This window comes from Podarcis erhardii (genome assembly GCF_964252035.2).
Source record: "Podarcis erhardii genome assembly, chromosome: 6".
In the NCBI taxonomy this organism is placed as follows: domain Eukaryota; kingdom Metazoa; phylum Chordata; class Lepidosauria; order Squamata; family Lacertidae; genus Podarcis; species Podarcis erhardii.
Window position 1 is genome coordinate 89,326,925 of NC_138510.1, and position 26,754 is coordinate 89,353,678.

At 43.8% G+C, this 26,754-nt stretch overlaps 1 protein-coding gene across 1 annotated transcript in view; it reads right to left on the reverse strand.

Moving 5' to 3' along the window:
• Nucleotides 1-26,754, reverse strand: part of HMCN1 (hemicentin 1) — a 314,679-nt gene that overhangs the window by 219,905 nt on the left and 68,020 nt on the right. Inside the window, exons 5-9 of the mRNA XM_081866236.1 lie at nucleotides 14,267-14,438; nucleotides 12,712-12,818; nucleotides 3,437-3,557; nucleotides 2,827-3,090; nucleotides 1,738-1,882 (exon numbers count right to left, since the gene is read on the reverse strand). Coding sequence (XP_081722362.1) covers nucleotides 1,738-1,882; nucleotides 2,827-3,090; nucleotides 3,437-3,557; nucleotides 12,712-12,818; nucleotides 14,267-14,438 — 809 coding nt within the window. The remainder of the gene's footprint in view (nucleotides 1-1,737; nucleotides 1,883-2,826; nucleotides 3,091-3,436; nucleotides 3,558-12,711; nucleotides 12,819-14,266; nucleotides 14,439-26,754) is intronic.

Here is a 26,754-nt window from a genome sequence, read left to right on the forward strand (position 1 = left end):
ATATCTAACCGCTGCCCATAGTATTTTATATGTGTTATAAACTTTGTAAAGGGCTCGCTGTGCCCACACTATTAAAATGTTATGTCTGCCTTCATCCTAAATCAAGGGAGACTAGTATACTATGGAACTTGATCAATCCTTTTAAAACACATACGTAACTGCAAGCTCTCCATGCAAGAGGAGAAAAGCCAATGTAAATCTCATTACTTAAGATGCAGCTCTTAGTCAGTAACCCTTGGCTTGAAGATTATTTTGTGAAAACATCAACATATTCTGCTCTGTTCCACAGTCATGTAACAAGAGATGGGGGGAATTAAGAGAAAAAACAAGCAATTTGGTCATTAAAGTTTGAGACCCAAATTACTGAACTGGTGAAGTATGTGCTTGCAATGACTTAATGGAACTTCATGAAAAAGATTATGTGATAAAACTGACAGCAGTTTACAGGACAGCATTACAGGAATCCAGCCTGCTAATTGATTAATTATATAGGGTGGAATTCTATGTCACACTATTACAAATGTTCCCTCTGCACAAGCATGTCAGCTTGCCAAACAGAATGATACCCTCAAAAGAATGTGGGCCACACACTTTCTACATTTTGGAAGTAGAAAAAACTACTACACAAACAGGTTTTCATTCCTGCTGTTCTTCTGTTTGATTGCCCTCCTCTGCACATGTTCCAGCTTGTCAATATCCTTCTTAAATTGTGGTGCCCAGAACTGGACACAGTACTGCAGGTGTGTTCTGACCAAGGCAGAATCAAGTGGTACTATTACATTTCTTCATCTGGACACTAGACTTCTGTTGATGCAGCCTAGAATAGAATTAGCCTTTTTTTGCTGCTACATCACACTGTTGACTCATGTTCAGCTTGTGGTCTACTAAGACCCCTAGATCCTTTTCGCATGTACTACTGGCAACCAAGGCATCCCCCATCTTGTGTTTGTGCAGCTTGTTATTATTGCTGCCTAAGTTGGTGCTGTGGGTTAAACCACAGAGCCTAGGACTTGCCGATCAGAAGGTCGGCAGTTCGAATCCCCGCAACGGGGTGAGCTCCCGTTGTTCGGTTCCTGCTCCTGCCAACCTAGCAGTTCGAAAGCACGTCAAAGTGCAAGTAGATAAATAGGTACCGCTCCAGCGGGAAGGTAAACGGCGTTTCCGTGCACTGCTCTGGTTCGCCAGAAGCAGCTTAGTCATGCTGGCCACATGACCCGGAAGCTGTACACCAGCTCCCTCGGTCAATAAAGCCAGATGAGCGCCGCAACCCCAGAGTCAGTCATGACTGGACCTAATGGTCAGGGGTCCCATTACCTTTTAAGTTATAGAATCTTATGTTTGTCCCTACTGAAATTCAATCATCACCCTATTGAAATTTCAATCACCATCACCACCATCACTGTTACTCAAAGCACACACTAGCTTTTAAAGAAATATATTACCCCACAGGTTTTTAAATGCCTGCTGAAAATCCTTCTGCTCCAACAAGTGTATACATCCCCCCTCAGTGGTCTATTGATGTTTGGTTTTAATTTCACTCTGCTTTTAATTTGTTTTTAACTTTTAGGATTTCATGGTTCGTTTTATGTTTTTATATTGTTGTAAAACCACTGTGATATATCTTTATAACAGGGTGGTATATAAATATTTTATTATTGTTGTTGTTGTTATAAATAATGACTTTTCTTTGGATGAAACCCCGTTGTTGCGCAACAAAATTGAGAAATGGCTACTTACTTGTAAAACCGTTCCATTCCCAGCTTGATCCCATTTCTGCTAAAATACACAGTAAATGGTATGAGGCTGGCTACATGGCAAGGAATGTGACCTGGCTGCAGGTAGTATCCTGGGGTTTTCTTGGGCATGCTTACTTTGGGAGCATCTAGAACAAAAGCAAAAAAAAATAAAATTACAATTCTTGCAAATCTATCAGACAACAGCAGATCATGGGGTGGGGGTTGGGGCAGAACGCAGCAGGATGGGGATGAGGTGGAAAGAGGTGCAGGTGAGGCTGGGGGAATTGTGGGTTATCGCCAGTGACCCTGCAACTATGTTCACAAATATGAGGTACCGTATTTTTCGCTCCATAGGACGCACTTTTCCCTCTTAGAAACTAAGGGGGAAAGTCTGTGCGTCCTATGGAGTGAATGCAGGGGGGAGGCAGGCAGGAAAAGCCCCCAAGAACCGCACACAAGCTCCATGCGTCTCTTGCGGGCTTTTCCCCAGGAGGGAGAAGGGACTGACGCGGCCAGTCAGTCCCTTCTCCCTCCTCATAGAAAAGCCCACTGGAGCCTTAAAGGGTGCGCAGCTCCTGTGGGCTTTTGTGGGAAGGGGGGAATTGCCATAGCCGCGTGCAGCCTCTCCAGCTGGGAGAGGCTGCACAAGGCTAAAGAAGCCAAGGCAGCGAGTGCGATCCATCCCGCTCGCTGCCTTGGCTTCCTCTTTAGCCTTGCGCAGCCTCTCCAGCCGGGAGAGGCTGCGCTCTTTGCTCTTTGGGGCTGGGGGGGGGCCCGGACTTCCCCCGCAGCCCCGAGAAGCTCTGAGAGAAAAATTCCCCCCCCCCCCTGATTTCCCCCTCTAAAAACTAGGTGCGTCTTGTCATCCGGTGTGCGTCCTATAGAGCGAAAAATACGGTACTCTCACCTGTTGAGGGCATTGCTACTCCTCACCTTAAAATGACTGCTAAAACAGCAATTTTGTGTGTCATGGGGACTGGGTGTGTGGAAGGGCTTTGGACAACCTCGCCCCACCCCAAATCATCCCCTAAATAGAGAAAGATGATTCAAATAGGGAACAAAACTTTTTAAAAAATATATATATAATTACCAGGAATAATGTTAGAAAACGAAACACTTGAAACTCTCTGGAAAAGGTAATCGTCTTTGTCATAACCAGTTATTTTAAGGAAAAAGGCTTCGTTCGGTGGAATAAACTCAGAAATGTTCCAGATTCCATAAGGTTTCCTGTCAGGGAAATATTTCACCGGAAGGGTCTTCAGAAGTTCTCCAGTGATGCTTAGCAATTCTAGTCGGTCCACTCTAGCAGGAATATGGATCCCCGTGGTATTTAGCAGAATGTAGGTAGGTATCCCTATTGACAAAATGGAAATACAAGCATTCCAATATCGTTCGCATTTACTCAGTCGTATTGATTTTTTGAAGGGGATTTATCGGCCGCCCTTCACTAGATCCCAGGGCAGCGTACAGCAGCTAGAGAGCAAATACCTTGGCTACATACAAAATACAATCAGAAACAGCACAACAACCTTTGGGGGGCGGGGAACAAGGACCAAGCACATATTAGCAGAAGTCAGCATCATTTAGGGGCTGAGTGCTTTACACAAGTGGGGAAGAGGCAGGGAGGATATTGTTTAATTATCCCTTAGACAGGAGACGACTCCGAAAAGGTAAATAGGATCCAAATGTGAACTACTAACCTTGCACTGGTCTGCTGGAAGTCATCTTGAAATCTAACGTTGGACTTGTAGAAAACCCAGCCCGGAAGTCAATAGTACTGAGACCGGTGATACGAACAGAATGCCGCCCGCTACTTGATGTCTGAGGAAAATATTGCAAAACATTTCATTGTGATCAGCATGTGAAGTTTTTCAGTCCCCAAGAGCTGGTATTCGTTGAATCTGTTTTGTGTTAGGGCTGCGATCCTACTATGCAATCAATGTCTCCATGAAATAATGGAGACAATTTCTGTGTTAACAAGGTGAGCGCAGGACTGCAAGAAACATACACGAAAAATAAAAGACTAAAGACTATCGGGAATTCAAAGTGTGTTGGTTACCAGGGCCTGACCAGCAGCTCCTCAACATGATGCTGCTTATGGTACCAAACACACACACACACACACACACACAGAGAGAGAGAGAGAGAGAGAGAGAGAGAGAGAGAGAGAGAGAGCTGTGACCATGAAGTAATTTTTCTGCTGCTGCTGCTGCAGCCCAGTGACAGCAGCAAAACCACTTATCGCCCTCCCAAGATCAGCTTTTATTTGCAACGGCCAAAATGCAATGCCCCAGCCTATAGATCTATGAAATCTATAGATTTTATAGTTCTATACATATCATAGGCTTATAGCTTGGTTTTTTGTTTTGTTTTAGATCTACAGGCCGGTGGTCTCACACCGTAGATGGGAGCAAAAATTGATTCCCATTCAAAAGGAGCTGCCCAGGGGCTCGGTGAAAAGGATGGGCAGTGGTGACATGGCTGCATCGGGCTGGTGAGGAGCTAAGCTCCTAGTCCCTTCAGCCAGCGCCTGACCTGGCCAACTGTTTGTGGATAAAGTTTAAGCACACGATACGATACGATAATCTTTATTGTCATTGTCCGATACAGAACAATGAAATTGAAAAAAAAATCTATAAGACATTCAAAACCAACAAGCCTGCTATCCCAGCTATCCCAACTTGGTTAGCCCCCTAAAAACTCTGAAACCCCGTTTTGAGATACAATATACTCCCATAGAGACTCCTTACACTGCGTTTAAAACCAAAATCGCATTTGGATAGAAAGTGTTTCTCAGACGGCTAGTCCTAGTCTTTATAACCCTGTACCTTCTTCCAGAAGGCAGAAGCTGAAAGAGATCATCTCTGCAGCTTTCTTATGGCACCTCGAAGCATAGATTTGATCCAAGGTGGGAAGAGTGCACCCAATTATTCTCTCTGCAGTCTTTACAACCCTGGACAGCATTGGTTTTTCCCTGACCGTGCAGCTCCCAAACCACACACACAGACCATAAGTTAATACACTCTCGACAGTACAATGGTAAAATACCATCAACAGGTCCTTTGAGAGATTGTTTTTCCGGAGGATTCTAAGAAAATATAACCTCTGCTGTGCTCTCTTCATCAGGTCTTTGCTGTTTTCTCCCCAGGTTAGGTCATCTCTCAACTCCATTCCCAGGAATCAAAACACTGAGACCTGTTCCACGCACTTCCCCTCAATAATAAGTGGCTGAATATTCAATTTACATTTCCTAAAGTCCACAGTAATCTCTTTGGTGTTCTTTAAGTTAAGGAATAAGTTGTTTTTCCTACACCACTCCCCCAACTGCTCAACTTCCTTCCTATAAGGGAGTAGGGGGAAAGTCACACGTCTTGGCCTTGTTGTAAACAAAAAATGCCCTTTTCCATTATGGGGTATCCAAGAGCCCATATAGAGTCCTTACATAGGTTCCCTATTGGTAGGAGAGAATAACTGAGGCCAACCAGAGAATATTGAGAGGCAAAGCAGCTAGTAAACCTGATCTTTATTGATCTGTTGCAATAGGGTGCTCCCCTCACACGCAAGAAAGGAGGAGGACCCCGAACAAGGGTGTTCCTCTCCTTATATAGACATTTTAAATTCCCTGCCCTGAAGCTCAAGACTACCCCTCCATACATCATACATACATCACAGAAGGGGTGTAACCCAAGACCACCACCCCGATACATCATACCTTCATCACAGAAAAGGCGGTCTACAGCAGAAATCTGAGTGCGTTGTTTATCTCATCTGACAGGTTACCTGTTAATGCTCACTTGATTGGATACCCTGGGGAGCCTGGCCAGTCTTTTGTAATGATAAATACTTAGTTCCTGAGCCAGGTCACAGGCTCACACCCTATTCAAACAGACATACCTTTAAGACAGGATTTGTGAAGGAAAAGACAATGGGGCAGCTTTTCCACTTTGACTTTGCAGAGAAAACATTTGCTCAGTTTAGGAATCAAAATGGCTTCAGGTCAGTCTTCCTGTGCTGATCTATGTACGTGCGGTTATGAACATTACCATATATCTAAGACCTCAAAATTCCTATCACAGCCTGCTTCTCACATCATGCTGAGGCAAACAAGAGCTTTGCACATATATTGCAAGCTCCCAGGTGGGAGATCACAACCACTCCTCTCACGTTGTTTTGCTGCTGAATTATGCTGAACTAAACCATGACTTGGCTTAGCAAAGCTTGGTTGACCATGTGTGGCTAGTCTGGAGAGAGCTGAACCACAAGGCTGGGTTCGTACAGCACTTGAAACGGAGCCACAGCTCAGCTCAGCATGGCTCAGCAGCAAAACAAACAGGGAGGTGCAGAACAGACAGAATCTCCTACCAAGGAGCCGGATTACTTGCACACTCATGCTAAGTCATGGTTTGGCTTAGCATGACTTATAAACCAGGCCATCCACTAACTGCAAGAGAAGGACTCCCGGCTATACTAGGATTAATTTTGAAGCCTCAAATCCCGATCTAGTCCTAACATGCGGAAGAAGCCCTGATCACTGTATTATTAAATCACATCAAGTTAGAAAAAGAAATTAATATGTTCAGTTGTTTTGTCTAGCAGAAACAATGCTCAGCAAATATTAAAAGAAACAGTTGTTTTCCATAAAACTACTGCTTAGGCAATTCACTCCCTCTAGGCACCCTGACAAATCAGTCTGTCTTTATTGGAAGGGCCGTATTTATTTCTATTGCTTAGCCTTTCACCTCCGTAAAATCACCACCCAGAGGGTTTTCTGGCATAGACCAGCTGCTGTCAAGATCAATGGATTAAAGAACATTATTTCTTTTCTTTTCTTTTTTTTAAGAGAGTGCCAAAAAGACTCCTGTTATCATGTGATAATTAGCTGTTAAGTGTTAGTTGGGCAAATGGAGCAGTGACCACAGATCCCTTTTTACAGTTTTATACAACATCTGCATAGGAAATTTATAATGGGATTAAACGTTTTAAGTAAATTTCCTTTTCTTCTTCATCACTTGATTTCAGAGCCTTAATGCAAACTTAACAGGGGGATTAACGTGCTCTGTGTAATTGCTGGGATCCCAAAGAGCTACACAAGTTTTTCCACATGCCTGGTAGGGTGGGGTGTGTGGGGACTTTTAACCTTCATTTTCTAAAAGCCACTTTTGAAACAGGGAGTCCTCTCAAAAGCAGTTTGTGATACAAAGCTGAGGAGGGGAAGTGTGGTCTGCAGTTTGAATGGCAATATTGAAAACTCACTAGGCATTCCCAAGTGCTTGAATCCTGGCCAATACTCCTATGTTACAAACTTAAGCATCCCTAGTACAGGGTAGCAGGAGATAGAAATTAGCAGAATCTTTGAGATGGTAAACGACACTGTGCTACCTAAAATGGGAGACCTCATATTAAATGCAGCTCTAATTATGGTTTTCTTGGCAGGGATACTAGAGTGGCTTGCCGGTTCCTGCTCCGGGTGCTGGAGGAGACTCTTGAGAGTCCCATGGACTGCAAGAAGATCAAACACATCCATTCTTAAGGAAATCAGCCCTGAATGCTCACTGGAACGACAGATCCTGAAGCTGAGACTCCAATACTTTGGCCACCTCATGAGAAGAGAAGACTCCCTGGAAAAGACCCTGATGTTGGGAAAGATGGAAGGCACAAGGAGAAGGGGACGACAGAAGATGAGATGGTTGGACAGTGTTCTCAAAGCTACCAGCATGAATTTGACCAAATTCCACTGCGGGAGGCATTGGAAGACAGGAGTGCCTGGTGTGCTCTGGTCCATGGGGTCACGAAGAGTCGGACACGACTAAATGACTAAACAACAACAATTATGGTTTGTTGATGTCACACCAAACCACAGTTGAGCTTCTTTTAAACCACGGCTTGTGTGGTGACGGAATTGAGGCAATGTTGAAAAATTGGATACAGGTTTGAGCTATTCAGACCTCATGTCTGCAATGTTAGGTTACCTTACCTCATGCTAATTTTGGTTTAGCATGAACTTGATTGCAACAGACAAGAGAATTTAAAACTATATCCATTCAGATTTCTATCCACAAGGCCTGAAAACGCCGGTCAGCATTTTTACGAATAAGCAACACCCACCCACCCCTTATAACGAAAGAAAAACTCTTTCAATTAATGTACAAGAAGCAATTAAAGTCATAGGAATTTTATTCTTCCAAAAATTAAATTAAAAGGTCTCGTATACACTGGATTTCATGCATTTTTTGTAATATATGAAACCACAGTCTGGCTTGGTGTGCTGTTTAGTTTTAAGAAAGTAATATATTTTGTTTATAAGTTACTATAGCTACAGATGGCTTTATATTTCGTGGAGGCTTCAAAGGGTGTAACTCATTAAGCTGGGTTGATTCTGTCTTGTATTCTCGTGACTTTTCACTTAATCGGCTGAAATTTGCTTGGGAAGCTGTGCGTGAATAGCAACAATCACTGTCACAGTCACCTTCTGAATAAATACAACATTCAGCAGAGAACTCTCTTATTCACAATGGTTGCAATCCTGCACACAGTTACAACTGCATCACTCTCACTCAAATCAGTGGGAGATTTAGTCACATTACTATGCGTGGGACTGTAGCCAATAACTGCAAATACTTCCTGTTGATTTCAGATTCAATTCTTTCCCCCCACTTTTCTTTCTATCCTTAAACAAACGGTCCATTTAAACCTGACTGGCCTGAAGGTTTCTTCCAACAAGAAGACAGTCAGGCCTTTCTGTTTTGCTTTGTTTGCCCTTTGAGCTCATATGCAATTGCATCTTTTCCCTGTTGGTGGCAAGCAAAAAATAAAAATATAAAAGGATAATTCCTTGATGCCAAAATCCAGGTCTCGGGCAAGCACTCCTTGGTGAAAGAACCCCAGCAGATATTTAAAATCACAAAACATGCATCCAAGTAGTTTGATAAATCTTTAAAATATGCCCTTGTGAGTTTCTTCCAAAACTTCCTTCTTCCCTTAGCATAGTAAAAAGACCACACATTTGGTAAGTTAAAAATGATTTACTTGCAAACTCTTCAAAGGTCAGGTTCATGTGCTGTTCCATACATCAGTCAGAAAGCACAGGCAGTAAAAGACACAAGATCTACCCACTCTGGAAGAATGGCAGATGAAGATGATTGACTATATGGGACTGGCAGAAATGACTGGCAGAATTCGAGACCAGGGGAAAGAGTCGGCAGAAGAGGACTGGAGGAAATTCAAAGATTATTTGCAGAAATATTGTAAAATTAATGAATGTTAGAAAGTTGTTGGACAGAAATTAAGTGGTTACCAGCTGTAATGTAAAAATGGAGTAACAAGTTAAAATAAGTGATAATAAGCTACAATAAGGATTTGCTGAATTAAGAATCTGAACTGGAATACAAAAGGGGGAGGTGAGAGGAGGTCCGGGACATAAGGTAATGGAAATAAGTAACGGGAATTATATTTGTTTTGTTTTGTTTTAACTGTGTATTTTTGTACTTTTGTTATCTGTTTTTTGTTGTTTTTCTTTTTGTATTAAATTGGAAACTCTAATAAATATCTTTTAAAAGAAAGCACAGGCAGTAAAACCCAGCTTTGTTACAGTGGTGAAAGTTCCTAATATTGGTACAGGAACTCAGTATTGACTCATGAGAATCATGCGGTCTGAGCTTAGAGTAACAAACTTAGCATGTGAAAAGGTTTTAGTTGGTTGTTGCATCTTAGCTACATGGTTCTCACATCTCATTCGTCTGTTCCTATACCAATAATTTAGGAATTTCACTAAGTCAAGCTTTACTGCTTGTGCGACTTTCTGAAGCACAGGAATCAGACCTTTGGAAAGTTTGTCATCTTGGCTGTGAGTCCTGGAAGACCTGTTCCTTGCCTTGCAGGCCTTTTTCCACCTGGCCTGTTACCCTGACTGACTCCAGCTACAGGATCAGTGATACCAGCTACAGTGAGGCTGCTGTACAGACTCACTATTCTCCATCCCAGGGTTCCTGAGGTCAACAGCTGGAGTGCAGCTAGCCGAGGGTACCAATGCTCTCTTAAATCATCCCAAGCTTTTGAATAACTATTGCCAAGTCCCCATCTTTTGATGCTGATTTTATACAGATTACAAGTCTGATTTATCTTGCTCTCCTCTTTCTTTCTTTTTGGAGCCGATGTAGAATCAGTGTCTTCCTAACTATGATTAACTGGCTGATAGTGGGTTGTGAGATCATGAGATTCCTCTCCTTTCCATGCCAAATTCTCCCTTCCAGGAAACACTCCTCTGTTGTCCTGAGACAGATGGATGCCAGCACAGTAATTTCCTGCCTCTAAAAAAGTAAAGGTAAAGGATTAACTGTTAAGTCCAGTCAAAGGCAACTATGGGGTTGTGGTGAATATCTTGCTTTCAGGCCAAGGGAGCCAGAGTTTGACCACAGACAGCTTTCCGGGTGATGTGGCCAGCAGGACTAAACTGCTTCTGGCGCAAAAGAACACCGTGACAGAAACCAGAGCGCACAGAAATGCTGTTTACCTTTCCGCCGCAGCAGTACCTATTTATCTACTTGCACTGGCTTTTGAACTGCTAGGTTGGCAGGAACTGGGACAGAGCAACGGGAGCTCACCCCGTCGCGGGGATTCAAACCACTGACCTTCCGATTGGCAAGCCCAAGAGGCTCAGTGGTTTAGACCACAGCACCACCCACATCCCTACTGCCATCTTACAACCCTCCCAGGTAAGAGCGTGGATCCACTTTCACCTTGATGCTCAGCAGAGGCCTGCCGATTACAACCCATCACACTATCTGACCTTAACTAGGATTCTAAATCTGCTACATACGAGGAACCAGGTTAGACTTAACTGTGTTTAGTGCTGGTGCTGACATCTGGCCACAGTTAAGGTGGGAGGGCAGGATATGCAAACATGCAGCCCATACTTGTCTTCCAGATGTAGGGCAGGGACAGCAAATCCTCATCAACCTGGCTGCCCATCTGTGCTGCATTTTCACTTACTCCAGAGAAGCTCAATTTCCCCCCTTGGGGGATGTTAGAAGGCCTAGCTCACCAACAGAACCATAGAATCATAGAGTTGGAAGAGACCACAAGGGCCATCGAGTCCAACCCCCTGCCAAGCAGGAAACACCATCAGAGCACTCCTGACATATGGTTGTCAAGCCTCTGCTTAAAGACCTCCAAAGAAGGAGACTCCACCACACTCCTTGGCAGCAAATTCCACTGTCGAACAGCTCTTACTGTCAGGAAGTTCTTCCTAATGTTTAGGTGGAATCTTCTTTCTTGTAGTTTGGAACCATTGCTCCGTGTCCGCTTCTCTGGAGCAGCAGAAAACAACCTTTCTCCCTCCTCTATGTGACATCCTTTTATATATTTGAACATGGCTATCATATCACCCCTTAACCTCCTCTTCTCCAGGCTAAACATGCCCAGGTCCCTTAGCCGTTCCTCATAAGGCATCGTTTCCAGGCCTTTGACCATTTTGGTTGCCCTCCTCTGGACACGTTCCAGTTTGTCAGTGTCCTTCTTGAACTGTGGTGCCCAGAACTGGACACAGTACTCCAGGTGAGGTCTGACCAGAGCAGAATACAGTGGCACTATTACTTCCCTTGATCTAGATGCTATACTCCTCTAAGAAGCCTCTAAGTAATTATAGCTTAGAAGAGTTGGCTTGGGAAGCTGTGCAATCCTAAGAGCACTAGGCAGCAATGGCGTGTGGAATAATTCTGTCATGCTTGTACCTCCCTTTTGGAACCTCGGCACTAGCCACAACTATCGTCTGGAGAGGACTTCCTGCTGTTCAGAAGTACACAGCAGAAGACATCACATTTGCAAGCTATACAAGGATTTGTTTCATATGCACATCAACAACATTTCTTCTGCTTTCTTGGGGTGGTGACAGGCCACACTTACGCTTCCACCCCCATTCCCAAAGAAGCCACAAGGCACAGAATCAAAATTCCCACCCTAGGGCTTCATTTCCTTAAATTTAATCTCCTTTTTTCCTTGCCAGACATGCGAGTGTCGTGACAGCTTTGATCCCAAGCACTGTGGGGGTTTTTTAGCCCCTTTCTGCAAAGAAAGCAGCCAACTGTGGGCTGGCTACTACTCTTTAGAGCCAGGCCATCTTGACTTAAGCTGTGCAAAGGTTCAAAAATAAGAAGAAACCAATCCTACATGCTAGAGCAGGCATAGGCAACCTCAGCCCTCCAGATGTTTTGGGACTACAACTCCCATGATCCCTAGCTAACGGGACTAATGCTCAGGGATGGTGGGAATTGTAGTCCCAAAACATCTGGCAGGCCAAGGTTGCCTATGCCTGTGCTAGAGCATCTCATCAAGATGGTCACAGCATTTCCAAAACGAGGGGTTAAATGTCCTCACATTACTGTTATAACAATTCTAAGGGCTCAAATATAAAACAAAATGTTTGTAAGTGCACAAGGTAAGAACACATACGTAAGTATATAAACCACACGTCTGAAATTTACAGGAGAGTAATCCTGACGCCATCTTGACTCGTGATGACCCCAAGTATTTCCTCAGCAGAAGGAAATACCTTGGAGAAACCTTTCCCAGTAGTTATTTTCACCTACAAATCCTGTCTTAAAGGGCATATTTCGTGTATGAATAGGGTGTGCCTGTGACCTGGATTCAAGAACTAAGGTATGTATCATCTCAAAGGAATGGACATACTGGCCAGGTAAGATCTTCCTTGCTTTCACTGGATCCTGCCTCCACTCAATTTTATCTTACCAAGAATGGACTTAGGGGGACACTGAATCCCCAAAACCAACAGTTATAAAGAGCCAATTTTAGCATAAGGCCCCAAACCATGGTGGAAGAGAAGAAAGAGGACTTCATCCAAACTTATAAGGATTGTGTGTGATCAAATGTTACTGCAGGAACTCTGTTAACACAGCTTTTGTATTAAAAAATGCATCATGCATGAAGGAAATTGACCGCATCTTTTCTACAGGAAAATCACCTTAATTGTCCACATTCCAGGCGCTGGTTCTTTTATGTTCACTACCGTTGCAGAATTTTCAATATTCAGTAACTCATTCAAGCCAGATCCTTTCTTTACGGGCTTACCTGCAACACAGGCAAATAAGGAATAAGCATTTTATTTTTTAAGTCACCTCAGCAATGCTCAGACTTAACTCCTTGCCCCCCCCCAATACGGTACCTTGAAAACCTGGTACTTAATAGCGTGAGATTCTTGTCAATGATCAGTGCAGAGATATTCAGTACACCACAAGCCAAACCAATCTGGCTATTTTGGCTTTCCCCCAGTTTTCTAAACATTCTTGCAAAAACCGGAATCAGCACAAAAGCTGATTTTGTCAACTCTTATAGGTTTCACATTGAACCATCTTGCATTAGACTAAATTCCTACAAATCGGGGAATCCCCAAAAAATGACAGGCAGGAAGAGAAAACTGCATACAACAGGCATGAAATTCTGGGTTGGAGACCTTGTTCAGACTTACCCTGTATCATCAAAGGAACTCTTTCGAAAGTAAATATACAGTCTTCCTATAATCCATCGTTCTTCCTTCCCCTTTCTCTTTCTCTTCTCCTGGCTTGCAATTGGGGTTAATAGCTGGCTGGACCTTTCTCTCTTTCTTCCCTTCCTATCTTCCTGATTTCTCAGCCTTTCTTGAGTTGGGGCAGCCTTCCTCCTTTGTTCCCTAACTCCTCTGTACCTCTTTCCCCTGTCTATAACTCCTTTGTAAAGGACTTCCTCATGCTTCATCTGTTCCCTGTCAACCCTGGCCAGGGTAATAGGAGCACATTCATAAGGAAAGGTGTAGTGCCCTTCATTTTGTTGATGTATGCGCAGCATCTACTCTTGGTTTTTCTTCTTCTTTTAACAGACTTGCAGCAGAGTTTCCTTTTTAACTGAGTATCTTTATTATTTACAAAAATCTACATTGGTCGAATACAAATAAAATAACACAATCCTTTCCTCTTCCAGCCACCCGGCCAGAGACCTAATGCTGACTCATGCCCATTTACACACTGACACTTTATACCAGTGATGGCCAAACTCGGCCCTCCAGCTGTTTTGGGACTACAATTCCCATCATCCCTGACCACTGGTCCTGTTAGCTAGGGATGATGGGAGTTGTAGTCCCAAAACAGCTGGAGGGCCAAGTTTAGCCATCCCTGCTTCACACTGACCCTTGTTGATCACATGTCCTTTATAAAGGCTCCTGTTGCTGGGTAGATTTTTCTGTTGCCTAGCAACCTGTTCAAGACCAATTCTCAACTTCTTTCTAGAATATTCCAACACATTTGTGCTCTGGCCCCATGCATTGCTCCCCATGAATTTGTCACCTAGAGTGTCCCAATGTAAAGGCCAGGACTGTACAGTGGCTGTGTCCAAACACTTTAAAGACCCACCTACTCTACAAATGTGTATTGTTTTCTTGTCACTTACTCCCCAGGATAATCCTGAGAATTGCAGTTTGTTAAAGTGTGGAGAATACAGACCCACTATTGCTCTTCCTTTGAGAAAGTGGGACAATAATAACTCACCTAAAGGATCATGGACTTCAATAACTGGAGAAGGACCACTCAGGGACACTGTAACCTCTTTCAAACTAGGATCAAAAGGGATTTGCCAAGCATTTACAGCTGAAGTCAGGTGGTCTGTCGATAAGAGATGGACTTTGGAAGCTTGCACGGCTTCTTCGACCCATTTCAACACCTGAAAGAGAAGATAATGCTATGAACAGCTTCCATATTATAGTCCACTGGATGCATGCCTTGCTTTGCAGACCAGTAACACTATGAAATATCAACAACCTCAGATACACAGATGACACAACCTTGATGGCAGAAAGTGAGGAGGAATTAAAGAACCTTTTAATGAGGGTGAAAGAGGAGAGCGCAAAATATGGTCTGAAGCTCAACATCAAAAAAACGAAAAAAAACAAAGATCATGGCCACTGGGCCCATCACCTCCTGGCAAATAGAAGGGGAAGAAATGGAGGCAGTGAGAGATTTTACTTTTTTGGGCTCCATGATCACTGCAGATGGAGACAGCAGTCACGAAATTAAAAGATGCCTGCTTCTTGGGAGAAAAGCAATGACAAACCTAGACAGCATCTTAAAAAGCAGAGACATCACCTTGCCAACAAAGGTCCGTATAGTTAAAGCTATGGTTTTCCCAGTAGTGATGTATGGAAGTGAGAGTTGGACCATAAAGAAGGCTGGTCACCGAAGAATTGATGCTTTTGAATTACGGTGCTGGAGGAGACTCTTGAGAGTCCCATGGACTGCAAGGACAGATCCTGAAGCTGAGGCTAGAATACTTTGGCCACCTCATGGGAAGAGAAGAGAATACTCCCTGGAAAAGACCCTGATGTTGGGAAAGATGGAGGGCACAAGGAGAAGGGGACGACAGAGGACGAGATGGTTGGACAGTGTTCTTGAAGCTACCACCATGAGTTTGACCAAACTGTGGGAGGCAGTGGAAGACAGGAGTGCCTGGCGTGCTCTGGTCCATGGGATCAGAAAGAGTCGGACATGACTAAACAACAACAAACACTATGAAGCCATGATTCAGCTCCTTTGCAGTCATCCAGCAGGCAGCAGCCCTCAACAAACTGATAGGCTTATAGGCTCAAAGCAATTACAAGTACCATCCGTATCTTATTCAAAGCCACTTAACCCTTCCAGCCAAAGGCAGGTCCACTTGGTCATGCAAGACCACTTCCACCCAGATGGAGGGATAGCAGGTAGTGAAAGTGGCAAGCACTAGACGCCCCCCCCCAAAAAAAGAACTGTCTCCCTAAAGTCAGCTTGGAGGGGAATCTGGCAAAAATAACCATGCAGGTAGGACAGAGGGGATCAGGGCCTCGCCCCTCTATACCACCTCCTTCACCCACCATGATTTGTTCCAGGAATTGTCAAACTTAGGTGGGGAAGCTGAAGAACTTCCTACAGAAGTAGGAGCAGAAATGTTTACTTATTCATACTCTGTCCAGAATGGAAATCAATCCAGCAAATACTTTTGGTATTCTGCTCACATTTGCCTTTTTCCCATCCACCCTTGGCGGCTTCCCCATGAACAAATGTGGCCCTTGGGCTGAGAAAGGTTCCTCAGACTGATTTAATCATTGTAAGTTCCCATTTCTACAACTAAATTTCCCCAGCAGGAGCTCCGAACCCATCTTGCTAACCCAAATTCACTTTGACGGGCTTTGTCGCAGAGTTGCCATATTTGAAACAATCAAGAGACACATTTGCTGCATCGCATCAATCCCTTAAAAGCCTAAGAAGTCTTGAATTAAAACAATTAATTTATATGCACAAGGCAGTTTACTGGGGAGGTTGGAAGTTTGTGGGTGTTGTAAGCTAAACTCTTTCCGCGTATTTATTGACCAAGAGGAAGGCTGTTCAATCCTCTACCCCTATGGCTACTGGCCAGTCATTTCCCATCTGATATTATTATTATTATTATTATTATTATTATTATTATTATTATTATTATTATTTTATTTATACCCCACATTAAAAACTTCCCTATACCACCAGTGCAATGCAATCCTATGTAGCTATACTCAGAAGCATGTCCTTCACTATGGTCAATGGCGCTTACTCCCAGGTAAGTGTGCATAGGATAGAAGACTTAAGGCCTCAAAAGCCAATACACTCTGGATTATTCCAAGCTCTACCTTGAGTCTACCTTGGACAGTTAGCTCTCAAAACATTTGTCCAAACCAGGGGTCAGCAAACTTTTTTAGCAGGGGGCCAGTCCACTGCCCCTCAGACATTGTGGGGGGCCAGATTATTTTTTTGGGGGGGGGGATGAACAAATTCCTATGCCTCACAAATAACCCACAGATGCATTTTAAATAAAAGGACACATTCTACTCATGTAAAAACACGCTGATTCCCGCACCATCCACAGGCTGGATTTAGAAGGCAATTGGGCTGGATCCAGCCCCCGGGCCTTAGTTTGCCTACCCATGTGTCAGGGAACTGACATCGGAGCCAGAGGTGGAGGCAAGGCTCTCAAGCGATGCTGGAGAGGGGCCCAGCAGGGAGAGAGGGAGCTCATCGGCTGGGGAAGGAAATCAGCGTAACACCATGGATAGAGGAGGGCAGATGGGAGAATCGGCGAGGGGGCTCCAAGACTCTTCGCTGGAGACCAGCGGGGAGAGCACGGGTCCTCCGCTACCCACACCCACCCTGCGCAGAAGACTTCCGCGCAGGGAAAGTAGGCGTCGACTTGGCGTCAAAGAACTTCTTTGCTGGAAGAAGTTTAAGAAACGCCCACTGACAGATTCTGCTAGCGACTGAACAGCCACGAAGTGAAGAGCTGTGCAGCCAGAACAGGTTTAACCAGGCTACCTAGCCAGGAGTGGCGGTAACTTATGCACAAGCAACCCCTTATAACCATTACACCATGGTCCAAACTGTCTGGTTCTGCCCCTCCAACGTATCAGATTCCTCTGAGTTTCACCTAGGGACTTCCCAGGCTTTGCCCAAACCTGCCTTGGTCTTTCCTGTACTGGATCCAAGCCTTGGCGCAGCTCAGGAGACCAGCATTTTTACAGTCCAGTTCATGGTTTTATATTTTCCCTGCAGCTGGCAATGCACTCATTGCTAAAAAGTCTGTGCAAAAGCTGGCAGGTCCCAGTGCGTGAAGCTTTGTACAAACTGTTTTTTTTTTTTCAGTTTGGGTTCACATCCCCTGGGTTCGCAATGCAAAGCTTGAAGGATGAAAAGCTTCACCAAGCTCCCTGGATGTGAAGTAAAAAAAAACCCACGCTAGCCCCAAACCTTTAAAAATAGACTGGAATTCAAGTTCATAAACTTTGGCATGTTACATGCGGCTTTAGGTTTCTTTGTTTTTTTGGACAGGTCTTAGCACATGTAATAGAAAGCAAAGAGAAGAGAAGCCCTTCCAATTGGTGTTAAAGAAGGATAGAACTTTCTTTATGTACGCTACAGCAGCAGCAAGAATACTCATCGCAAAGCATTGGAAGACACAAGACCTAGCCACTCTGGAAGAATGGCAGATGCAAGTAATGGACTATATGGAAATGGCGGAAATGACTGGCAGAATCCGAGACCAGGGAGAGGAGCTGGTGGAAGAAGATTGGAGGAAGTTTAAAATTTATTTACAGAAATATTGTAAAATTTTTGAATGTTGATGACATTGAAATGAACTGAAGGGGTTCTAGTAACAAGGTTAAAAAAAAATAAGATTGGATTGATAATAGATAAATTAATTGGATATGAATTTGCTGAATTAATTTTTTAAAAAGGGATACAAAAAAGGGAGGCGTGAGGAAGTCAGGAAAATAAGTGAGTTAAAGAGGAGAAATTAAGAAGAGGAATTTTTGTTTTTTCTATTTTTTCCTTTTCTAATGTTAAATGTTTGTATTTTGTGTACTTTGAAATTTTGGATTTTTGTGTTTTTATACTTTTTATGTGTTTTTCCTTTTTTCTGTTTGTTGTTATTCTCAAAATTTAATTAAATATTATTTTAAAAAAAAGAGAGAGAGAAGCCCTTCCTCACATTGCTTTAAACGAAGCTGATGTTATTAGCTTGCTGCCACGGGTGAAGGTGGTGTTGAAATGAATACTGTGGTACCTTGAGTTACAGATGCTTCAGGTTACAGACTCCGCTAACCCAGAAATAGTACCTCTGGTTGAGAACTTTACCTCAGGATGAGAACAGAAATTGTGTGGTGGCAGCGGGAGGTCTCATTAGCTAAAGTGGTACCTCAGGTTTAGAACAGTTTCAGGTTAAGAATGGACTTCCGGAACGAATTAAGTTCTTAACCCGAGGTATTACTGTAAAACAGAACCGTCTCTAGGTTTGAGAAGGCCCTGAGGAAAATGCCTTCTCTGGGGGGATGCCTTCTCTGCCGGTGGATAAACCTGGCAACGTTGGTGATCAGCAGCACTTCAAGCAGTACCAGGATACAATACACTCCATGCTATGGAGAAACAGTATTTCCATGTCCATCAAATTTAGCACAAGCACCCATAAAGGTAAAGGGACCCCTGACCGTTATGTCCAGTCGTGGCCGACTCTGGGGTTGCGGCGCTCATCTCGCTTTATTGGCCAAGGGAGCCGGCGTACAGCTTCCAGGTCATGTGGCCAGCAGGACTAAGCCGCTTCTGGAGAACTAGAGCAGCGCATGGAAACGTCGTTTACCTTCCCGCCGGAGCGGTACCTATTTATCTACTTGCACTCGACGTGCTTTAGAACTGCTAGGTTGGCAGGAGCTGGGACCGAGCGACAGGTTGGCAGGAGCAGCTGGCAGGCGGCAAAGAGGGAGATCCCTGGCTGCATCCTGCCTTTATGGGGCAGGCCACACCCCCGGACCAACCCGATTGGCCGGCTAGGGGGTGACGCAGCCAGGAATCCCCCAATCGCGCAGGGCTGGCCTCCCACCCCACTCCCTGTGCACATGGAGGGCCCGTGAAGCCCGCAACCCCATCTCCTCCTTAAGGCGGAAGTGGCCTTATCCTACTGGAGGGAATGGGGCGAGGGAGCATAACGACTGCAAAAAGTGTACCCGTGCATCACGCACTTCTTTTTCTTTTATTTATTTGTTTACGGCTATTAGCCCATAAACATCACGCACTTCTCTTGCAAACAACCAAAGCATTTTCCATGACAGTCAAACAGGCTGCAAGGAGGCAGATGATGAGGTTAACATCAAGTTGGAGAAGGGAACTTTAATTAGAAATCAATGAGAAGTCCTGAAAATTGAAGTGGCCTCTGGCGAATTATTTCTAGACTTAAACAAACATGCGATACTGAAGTATGGAATCTAAAATGTACTTGACATATGTTTTGAGTTTAAGAGTCTGTGACAAATTTTGCTCTTTCTCCCGCCCCCATACTAAATGGGCTACATTTACATTCAACTTGCAGAGTTAAAAAGGACAGGGGAGAAAGAGGGATTTATTATACTACTCACACGAGGGAGCAAATTTCATCCAACAAAGCTGTCTTTCCATACAATAAATGGTGAATTAATTAGCACCGGTGTCAATTAAGGAAAACATCACAGTTTTCAGCATGGCTGAAGAGCGTAATTTCAAAGAAAAAAAGGAGAAGGTTTAAGCTTCCTGGCTGGAATACAGGAATGTGTTGTATGAGGGGCTACTGTCAAAGACAGTCCACCCAAAATTTCCACTGGGAAAGGCGACATTACTGATGGAGACTGGTGGGTAAGAGCATATTATGCCAGTCTCTCTTCTGCGCTGGCTTTGAGTCCATTTCCAGACCTGATTCCAAGTGCTCACATTAACATTTAAAGTTTGAAACAGCTGGGGGGGGGTGTACATTATTGCTATTATTACTTGCCATTCATTTGAATTTGAAGGCGTCTTGCATGCCTCCTACCAGCAACTCCTGCAGCCAAGCTGCTGCCAAACGTATTGCTCTGCTTTCCTTCAGACCACATCAGTGAGGCTTGGCATATTCTAAGAAAGGCCTCTCACGATAAGGACGTCCGCCTCTCTTGGCGTAGAATATCAAGACTGCTGGAGAAATGCTCCTAACGTTCCTGTGTGCACTATCGGACCCAATGAATGGATGCAATATTATCATTCACTCTATCATGGTCACGATGATGAGGTCAACCAAATAACAGAATCTTTGGAAAGCTTACCAGACTGGCCTCCAGTACCCTGAACTGAGGCCAAGAACCTTATTTTGCAGTTAAAAAGTAATAAAGCACCAGGCACACACTATTTGCCCCCAGAACTGTTGAAATCTAACATCGACTGGTGGGCCTCCTTGCTGGGAGTAATATTCTCATTTGTGGATTCATCCAGGTTATTCCCTAAAGTTTGGGCCTCAGTGGTAGTCATCCCTATATTCAAAAAGGGCCTAACATCCAATCCTCATTAGTTATCAACCAGTTTGCTATCTGTAATTAGCAAAGCATCTCTAAAATAAATAATAATAATAATAATAATAATAATAATAGCCTGGCTCAGGGCGGCTAACAAGCAATAATAAAAACAAGTTGAATGAATACAACTTAAAAACAAGATTAAAATACAACATTAAAATATTGAAACATTAAAATATTAAAATGCAGCCTCATCACAGGAGGAGAAAGGAAAAAGAAAAAAGAAATAGAGGGAGGGAATCAAATTAGCTCCAAGCCAAAGGCCAGGCAGAACAACTCTGTCTTACAGGCCCTGCGGAAAGAAATCAGATCCTGCAGGGCCCTGGTCTCATGAGGCAGAGCGTTCCACCAGGCCGGGGCCAGAGTTGAAAAGGCCCTGGCTCTGGTTGAAGCCAATCTAACTTCCTTTGGGCCCGGGACCACTAGGGTGTTGCAACTTATGGACCTTGAGGCTCTCCATGGGGCATACTGGGAGAGACGGTCCCGTAGGTACGAGGGTCCTAGGTCCTATATTTAAAATAAGGTAAAATAAAATAACCTATAGGTCCTATATTTAAAATAAGCTAATTGACTGGATAACCAATGGAGCTATTATTGATGAAGAGCAAACAGGATTCAGACAAGGTAGATCCACCACAGACCATTGCTTTGTACTAGCTCATTTTATAGATAAGTTTGTTAAGAAACCGAGTGGCATGCTATATTTATTTATCTGAAACATTTCCATGCTGCTCTTCAATTCAAAAACCCCCAGGGCAGTGCTCACAATAGCTGTAACACAACAGAAAGTAAAGCTGTATTTATAACAGCGCCAAACAAATAAAAACAAGTGGCAACCAATTAGAAAATCCTCTAGCAGATTGAAAACCAGATGGATAACTTGCTAGAAGGCCTGGGAAAATAGAAGGGTAATTGCTTGGTGCCAAAAAAAAAAAAAAAACACACACATTCTACATGCAGGGCACCCAAACTGAACAGGTTCTCTCTCCATTTGCACATTTTCTTATCTCAGAAAATGGATCCCTAAGAAGGGCCTCTGATGAAGATCGTAATGTTTAAGGCAAGATTTCCCTTGCTAGATCATGGGGACGATCCAACGACAGCATCAGTTCAAGCCAAAGGTTAGAAGCTTACGTAATGTTGATATCAAAAGGCGTTAACCAGCTGTAAACATGATAAAAATGTGTATGAATCAACTAAAAACCACTTTATATTGTGCGCTGAGAGGTTCTCTTAAAAAAAAAAAAAATCACAGCGAAAATTCAGAACACATTTGAGAATTTTAATTTCAAAATAAACACTCCAACTTGGCTTGACACATTTTATTATCAAGTCAAAGCCAGCTGTGTTAGCATGTAGTCTACTCAGGACACCAGTTTATAAAGGCAAAGGGCAAATTAGCAAGTTTGCAGTCCTGCCTAGAGACAAACAATGCAGAGGCAAAAGAAGAAATCTGGCAAGAAAATGTCATTTACATTTTCCAAAGGCTCATGCAAGTTTGTGCCTGGGGCAATGTGTGTTACAAATACACACTCATCATAACCTTCTATTTAATGTTGACAATCTGCTCTCTCAATTTGCTCTTCGGCCAACTGTGCTCCAATTGCTAGGTGCAGCCGGCTTTTATCCTCAGTTGGTGGACGAGAACGTTAACTTCCTTGTTCAGGTACGACAACCAGGCACCGCACCACTGGCTGCCCATTATTGGGCATTTTAAACTTCAGTCTTGCCGGGCTATCCTGCCCTGCAATGCAGCCAGCTGGGAAATTTACAATGGCCAACCTCCCAAATGAAACACCCATTAAATTATCACATGGGATTCTGATCTATTGTTTAATTTTCAGGTGTTCCTCCCAAAGATTACCTGAAGGGCACCTGTCTCCCAGCTCCATCTGCTACACAGGCTGAGACCCTCCCTGTCTTGCCAGAGTGGTGTATGCTCTGGTTAACTCCTACTTGGACTACTGCGATGCGCTCTGCGTGGGGCTACCTTTGAAGGTGACCTGGAAACTACAATTAATCTAGAATGCGGCAGCAAGACTGGTGACTGGGCGTGGTCACCATAGAACACCGGTCCTGAAAGACCTACATTGGCTCCCAGTACATTTCCTAGCACAATTCAAAGTGTTGGCACTGACCTTTAAAGCCCTAAATGGCCTTGGTCCAGTATACCTGAAGGAGCGTCTCCACCCCCATCGTTCTGCCCAGACACTGAGGTCCAGGACCAGGTGCACAGCCTGGGAGTCATTTTGGACCCACAGCTGTCAATGGAGGCGCAGGTTAATTCTGTTTCCAGGGCAGCTGTCTACCAGCTCCATCTGGTACGCAGGCTGAAACCCTACCTGCCCGCAGACTGTCTCGCTGGAGTGGTGCATGCTCTGGTTATCTCCTGCTTGGACTACTGCAATGAGCTCCATGTGGGGCTACCTTTGAGCACAATTCAAAGTGTTGGTGCTGACCTTTAAAGCCCTAAACGGCCTCTGCCCAGTATACCTGAAGGAACGTCTCCACCCCTACCATTCTGCCTGGACACTGAGGTCCAGCTCCAAGGGTCTTCTGGCGGTTCCCTCACTGCAAGAATCAAAATTACAGGGAACCCGGCAGAGGGCCTTCTTGGTAGTGGCGCCCACCCTGTGGAACGCTCTCCCATCCGATGTCAAGGAAATAAACAACTATCTGACTTTCAGAAGACATCTGAAGGCAACCCTGTTTAAGGAAGTTTTTAATGTTTGATGTTTTATGCTTTTAATATTCTGTTGAGAGCCGCCCAGAGTATTAAGAGGACACCTTTAGGGAAACCTGCAAAAAACTCTGCGTTTCACAATAAAGCAACAACTTGCCCAGCAATTTTTTGGAAATATGTTGGAATCTGAAACTAGCTCTAAAGTCCATTATTCTACGCACTGGATCATGGTGACCAAAAGGAAATAACTGGACCTGTGTTAATATATAAGGACACGACTGGCACAGAGGAAAAACCGCTCTGTTTTAACAAATAACATGCTTGCCTTCTCGAGTTCATGAACAAAATATTTGCGTAGCCTTCAGCAAAGGTGTGAAATTTCATCAGTTCTATGGAAACATGCATGCTATGTGCTATTTTTTACATCTGTGAATAGCTGAGAGAATATACAATGCCCCCAGCCCCATCCCTTGACAACGGCAAGGAGTCCTCTGTATCCTAGGCTTACAAGTGCTACAGAACCTCATTTAGAATTAGTGTCATTTAAAACTATCTGTATCTGCATGGTGCTTATCCAAAACGGTTCAGAATTTCAGGTGCAAGGGCCTGGGTTCAGTTAGTATTGATGGGATTGTTTGCTTTAACCAAAAAACAAAGTGGCTTTTAGCCAGAACAAATGCTAACTTCAGAATGCAAGCAAGAAATGTTTAGGTGGAATTTTCAAATCTCCTTTCCCTGGTGGAACAATCTTTACCCTTTGACAAGCTAAAGGAAGTAGACTAGAATAATTAGGCCTTTATTACTTTACAGGCCAGAGCTTGGCAGGCTTAATGTGACGACAAAAATGACTGCAATGTTAATGTATTTGCAATAATCGGCGCAGGACAGTCTTGACACAACACCATAAAATATGGCTGGAATCCAGGGGTGTGTGCATGTTCCCCATCCCTAGCCAGGTGTTTCTTTCAAAAGGCACTTTTTACACATTCCCAACTCCAGAAACTTCTAAGCTGTTCTTTAGTTCCTTCAAATCGGAAAATGGTTTGGGAATTACACACAAGAGCTTTCTCGAGGAGAAAAACTACCATGCCCCTTTCATGCAGGTCTTCTGTCTTATTCCTAAAATGCTTTTTGGATTCAGGGAGATTTACAGAACAGTTTAAAGAGTTCTAGGGAGGAGCGCATTCTGAAAAGGAAACTCTGGGGGGATATCCAGGTGCATAAATTTCATGCACACACTCCTCTGGATTTCAGCCTGCGTCTCTATGTTATTTATCACACCAAACTAGTGCTTGAAAACCTGTAGGGAACCAATAATACACCAGATAAGCACTACCAGATAAGCGTCTCCACCCCCATCGGACACTGAGGTCCAGCTCCGAGGGCCTTCTGGTGGTTCCCTCACTGCGAGATGTTCCCACCAGATGTCAAAGAGAAGAACAACTACCAGACTTTTAGAAGACATCTGAAGGCAGCCCTGTTTAGGGAAGCTTTTAATGTTTGATGTATTACAGTATTTTAATATTTTTTGGGAAGCCACCCAGAGTGGCTGGGGAAGCCCAGCCAGATGGGCAGGATATAAATTAATTATTATTATTATTATTATTATTATTATTATTATTATTATTATTACTACTACTACTACTACTACTCAGGGCTTATTCGCACTTCTGCTTGTCCAGTGCCTAGAAAACACCTTCCCTACTCCTTTCCCAGGGAAAGCCCACTCTTTAGTGCTAAATCAGAGCAAGCATCAATCTGGAGAAAACCCAAATTGGCATTTGCTCCAATTGAGCACTAAAGAGCAGGTTTTCGCAGGGAGAAGCAGCGGGGGGGGGGGGGAGGAAGTGCAGACGAGTCCCTATTTGGTGTATCTGAAGATTGAAGTCAGTGTAAAAGAACCACTGGTGCTCTTTTATTTCTTTCTTTGCTCTTACTACGGTTTCTGTTCGATCACATTAAAAGCTAAAAAAACAACCCTGTTTGACCAACAAATGGCAGGGCCAAAAAAATGCTTCCCCCATTTTTCAAAAAGTCATTTTTACTTATTTTATGTTGCCCTCACCCACCGTTCTCCTCATAAAGAAATGTGATTGATTGCGACTGCATTTACTGATGATGCCATTCTGTTAAATGTAGCCTCATGATGTCATCCCATTAACTACATGACTTTATGGGACTGGATCATCAAATAACGTTGCAAAGGGAAACAACTGAGCTGAAGAGATTTTGAAAAGGGGGGATATTTGCACAATCCATGTTACTACCTTACAACTCTTGCTAGCGTCCAACCAGAATTGGAAAATGATTAATAGTAAACACAGCTAACTTACATATTACAGTGGTGCCTTGGTTCTCAAACTTAATCCATTCCAGGTTCAAAAACCAAGGCGTGGCTTCCGGTTGGCTTCCAGACCTTCTTGCACTCAAACGGAAGCTGTGTCGGACGTTTGGCTTCCAAAAAACATTCGCAAACCAGAGCACTTACTTGGGAGCCAATTTGTTTGACAACTAAGCCATTCAAGAACCAAGGTACAGTGGTGCCCCACAAGACGAATGCCTCGCAAGACGGAAAACTCGCTAGACGAAAGAGTTTTCCGTTTTGGAGGTGCTTCGCAAAGTGAATTTTCTATGGGCTTGCTTCGCAAGACGAAAATGTCTTGCGAGTTCCTGCGGGGGGTTTTTCTTCCCCCCCCTTTCTAAGCCGCTATGCCGCTTATCCGCTTATCCGATAAGCCGCTAAAAACCGCTAAAAGCCACTAAACCGCTAACAGCGCTAAGCCGTCAATGGGCTTGCTTCGCAAGACGAAAAAACCGCTAGACGAAGAGACTCGCGGAACGGATTCTTTTCGTCTTGCGAGGCACCACTGTACCACTGTAGTTGTACTTAAGGGTTAATCTAACTAAGTTCTACTCAGAGTGAAACCATTAAAACTAGTGGACCTAAGTAATCATGTAACATTATATACAATCCTAATACTTTGCCAGGACTTGAAGGTTGAACAGCAGCTACGCTGCCAACATTATATATGGCATAGTGTCGGATATGACATAACAAAGGATGCACCATTGTTAATTTTGCATTCCAATTCTGAACAGAATCAGACTGAATAAAAACCTATTCAAGAATACTTCCAAGTTTAAAGCTGCTTGAATAATCCAGACTTCGCTGCCAGAAGGTCAAGTACAGTGGTGCCTCGCAAGACAAAAAGAATCCATTCCGTGATTCTCTTCGTCTAGCCGTTTTTTCGTCTTGCGAAGCAAGCCCATTGACGGCTTAGCGGATTAGTGCTATTAGCGGCTTAGCGGCTTTTAGCGGCTTAGCGGCTTGGCGGATCAGCTGATAAGTGGCTTAGTGGCTTAGAAAAAGGGGGGGAAGGAAAAAAAACCTGCAGGAACTCGCAAGACATTTTCGTCTTGCGAAGCAAGCCCATAGGGAAATTCGTTTT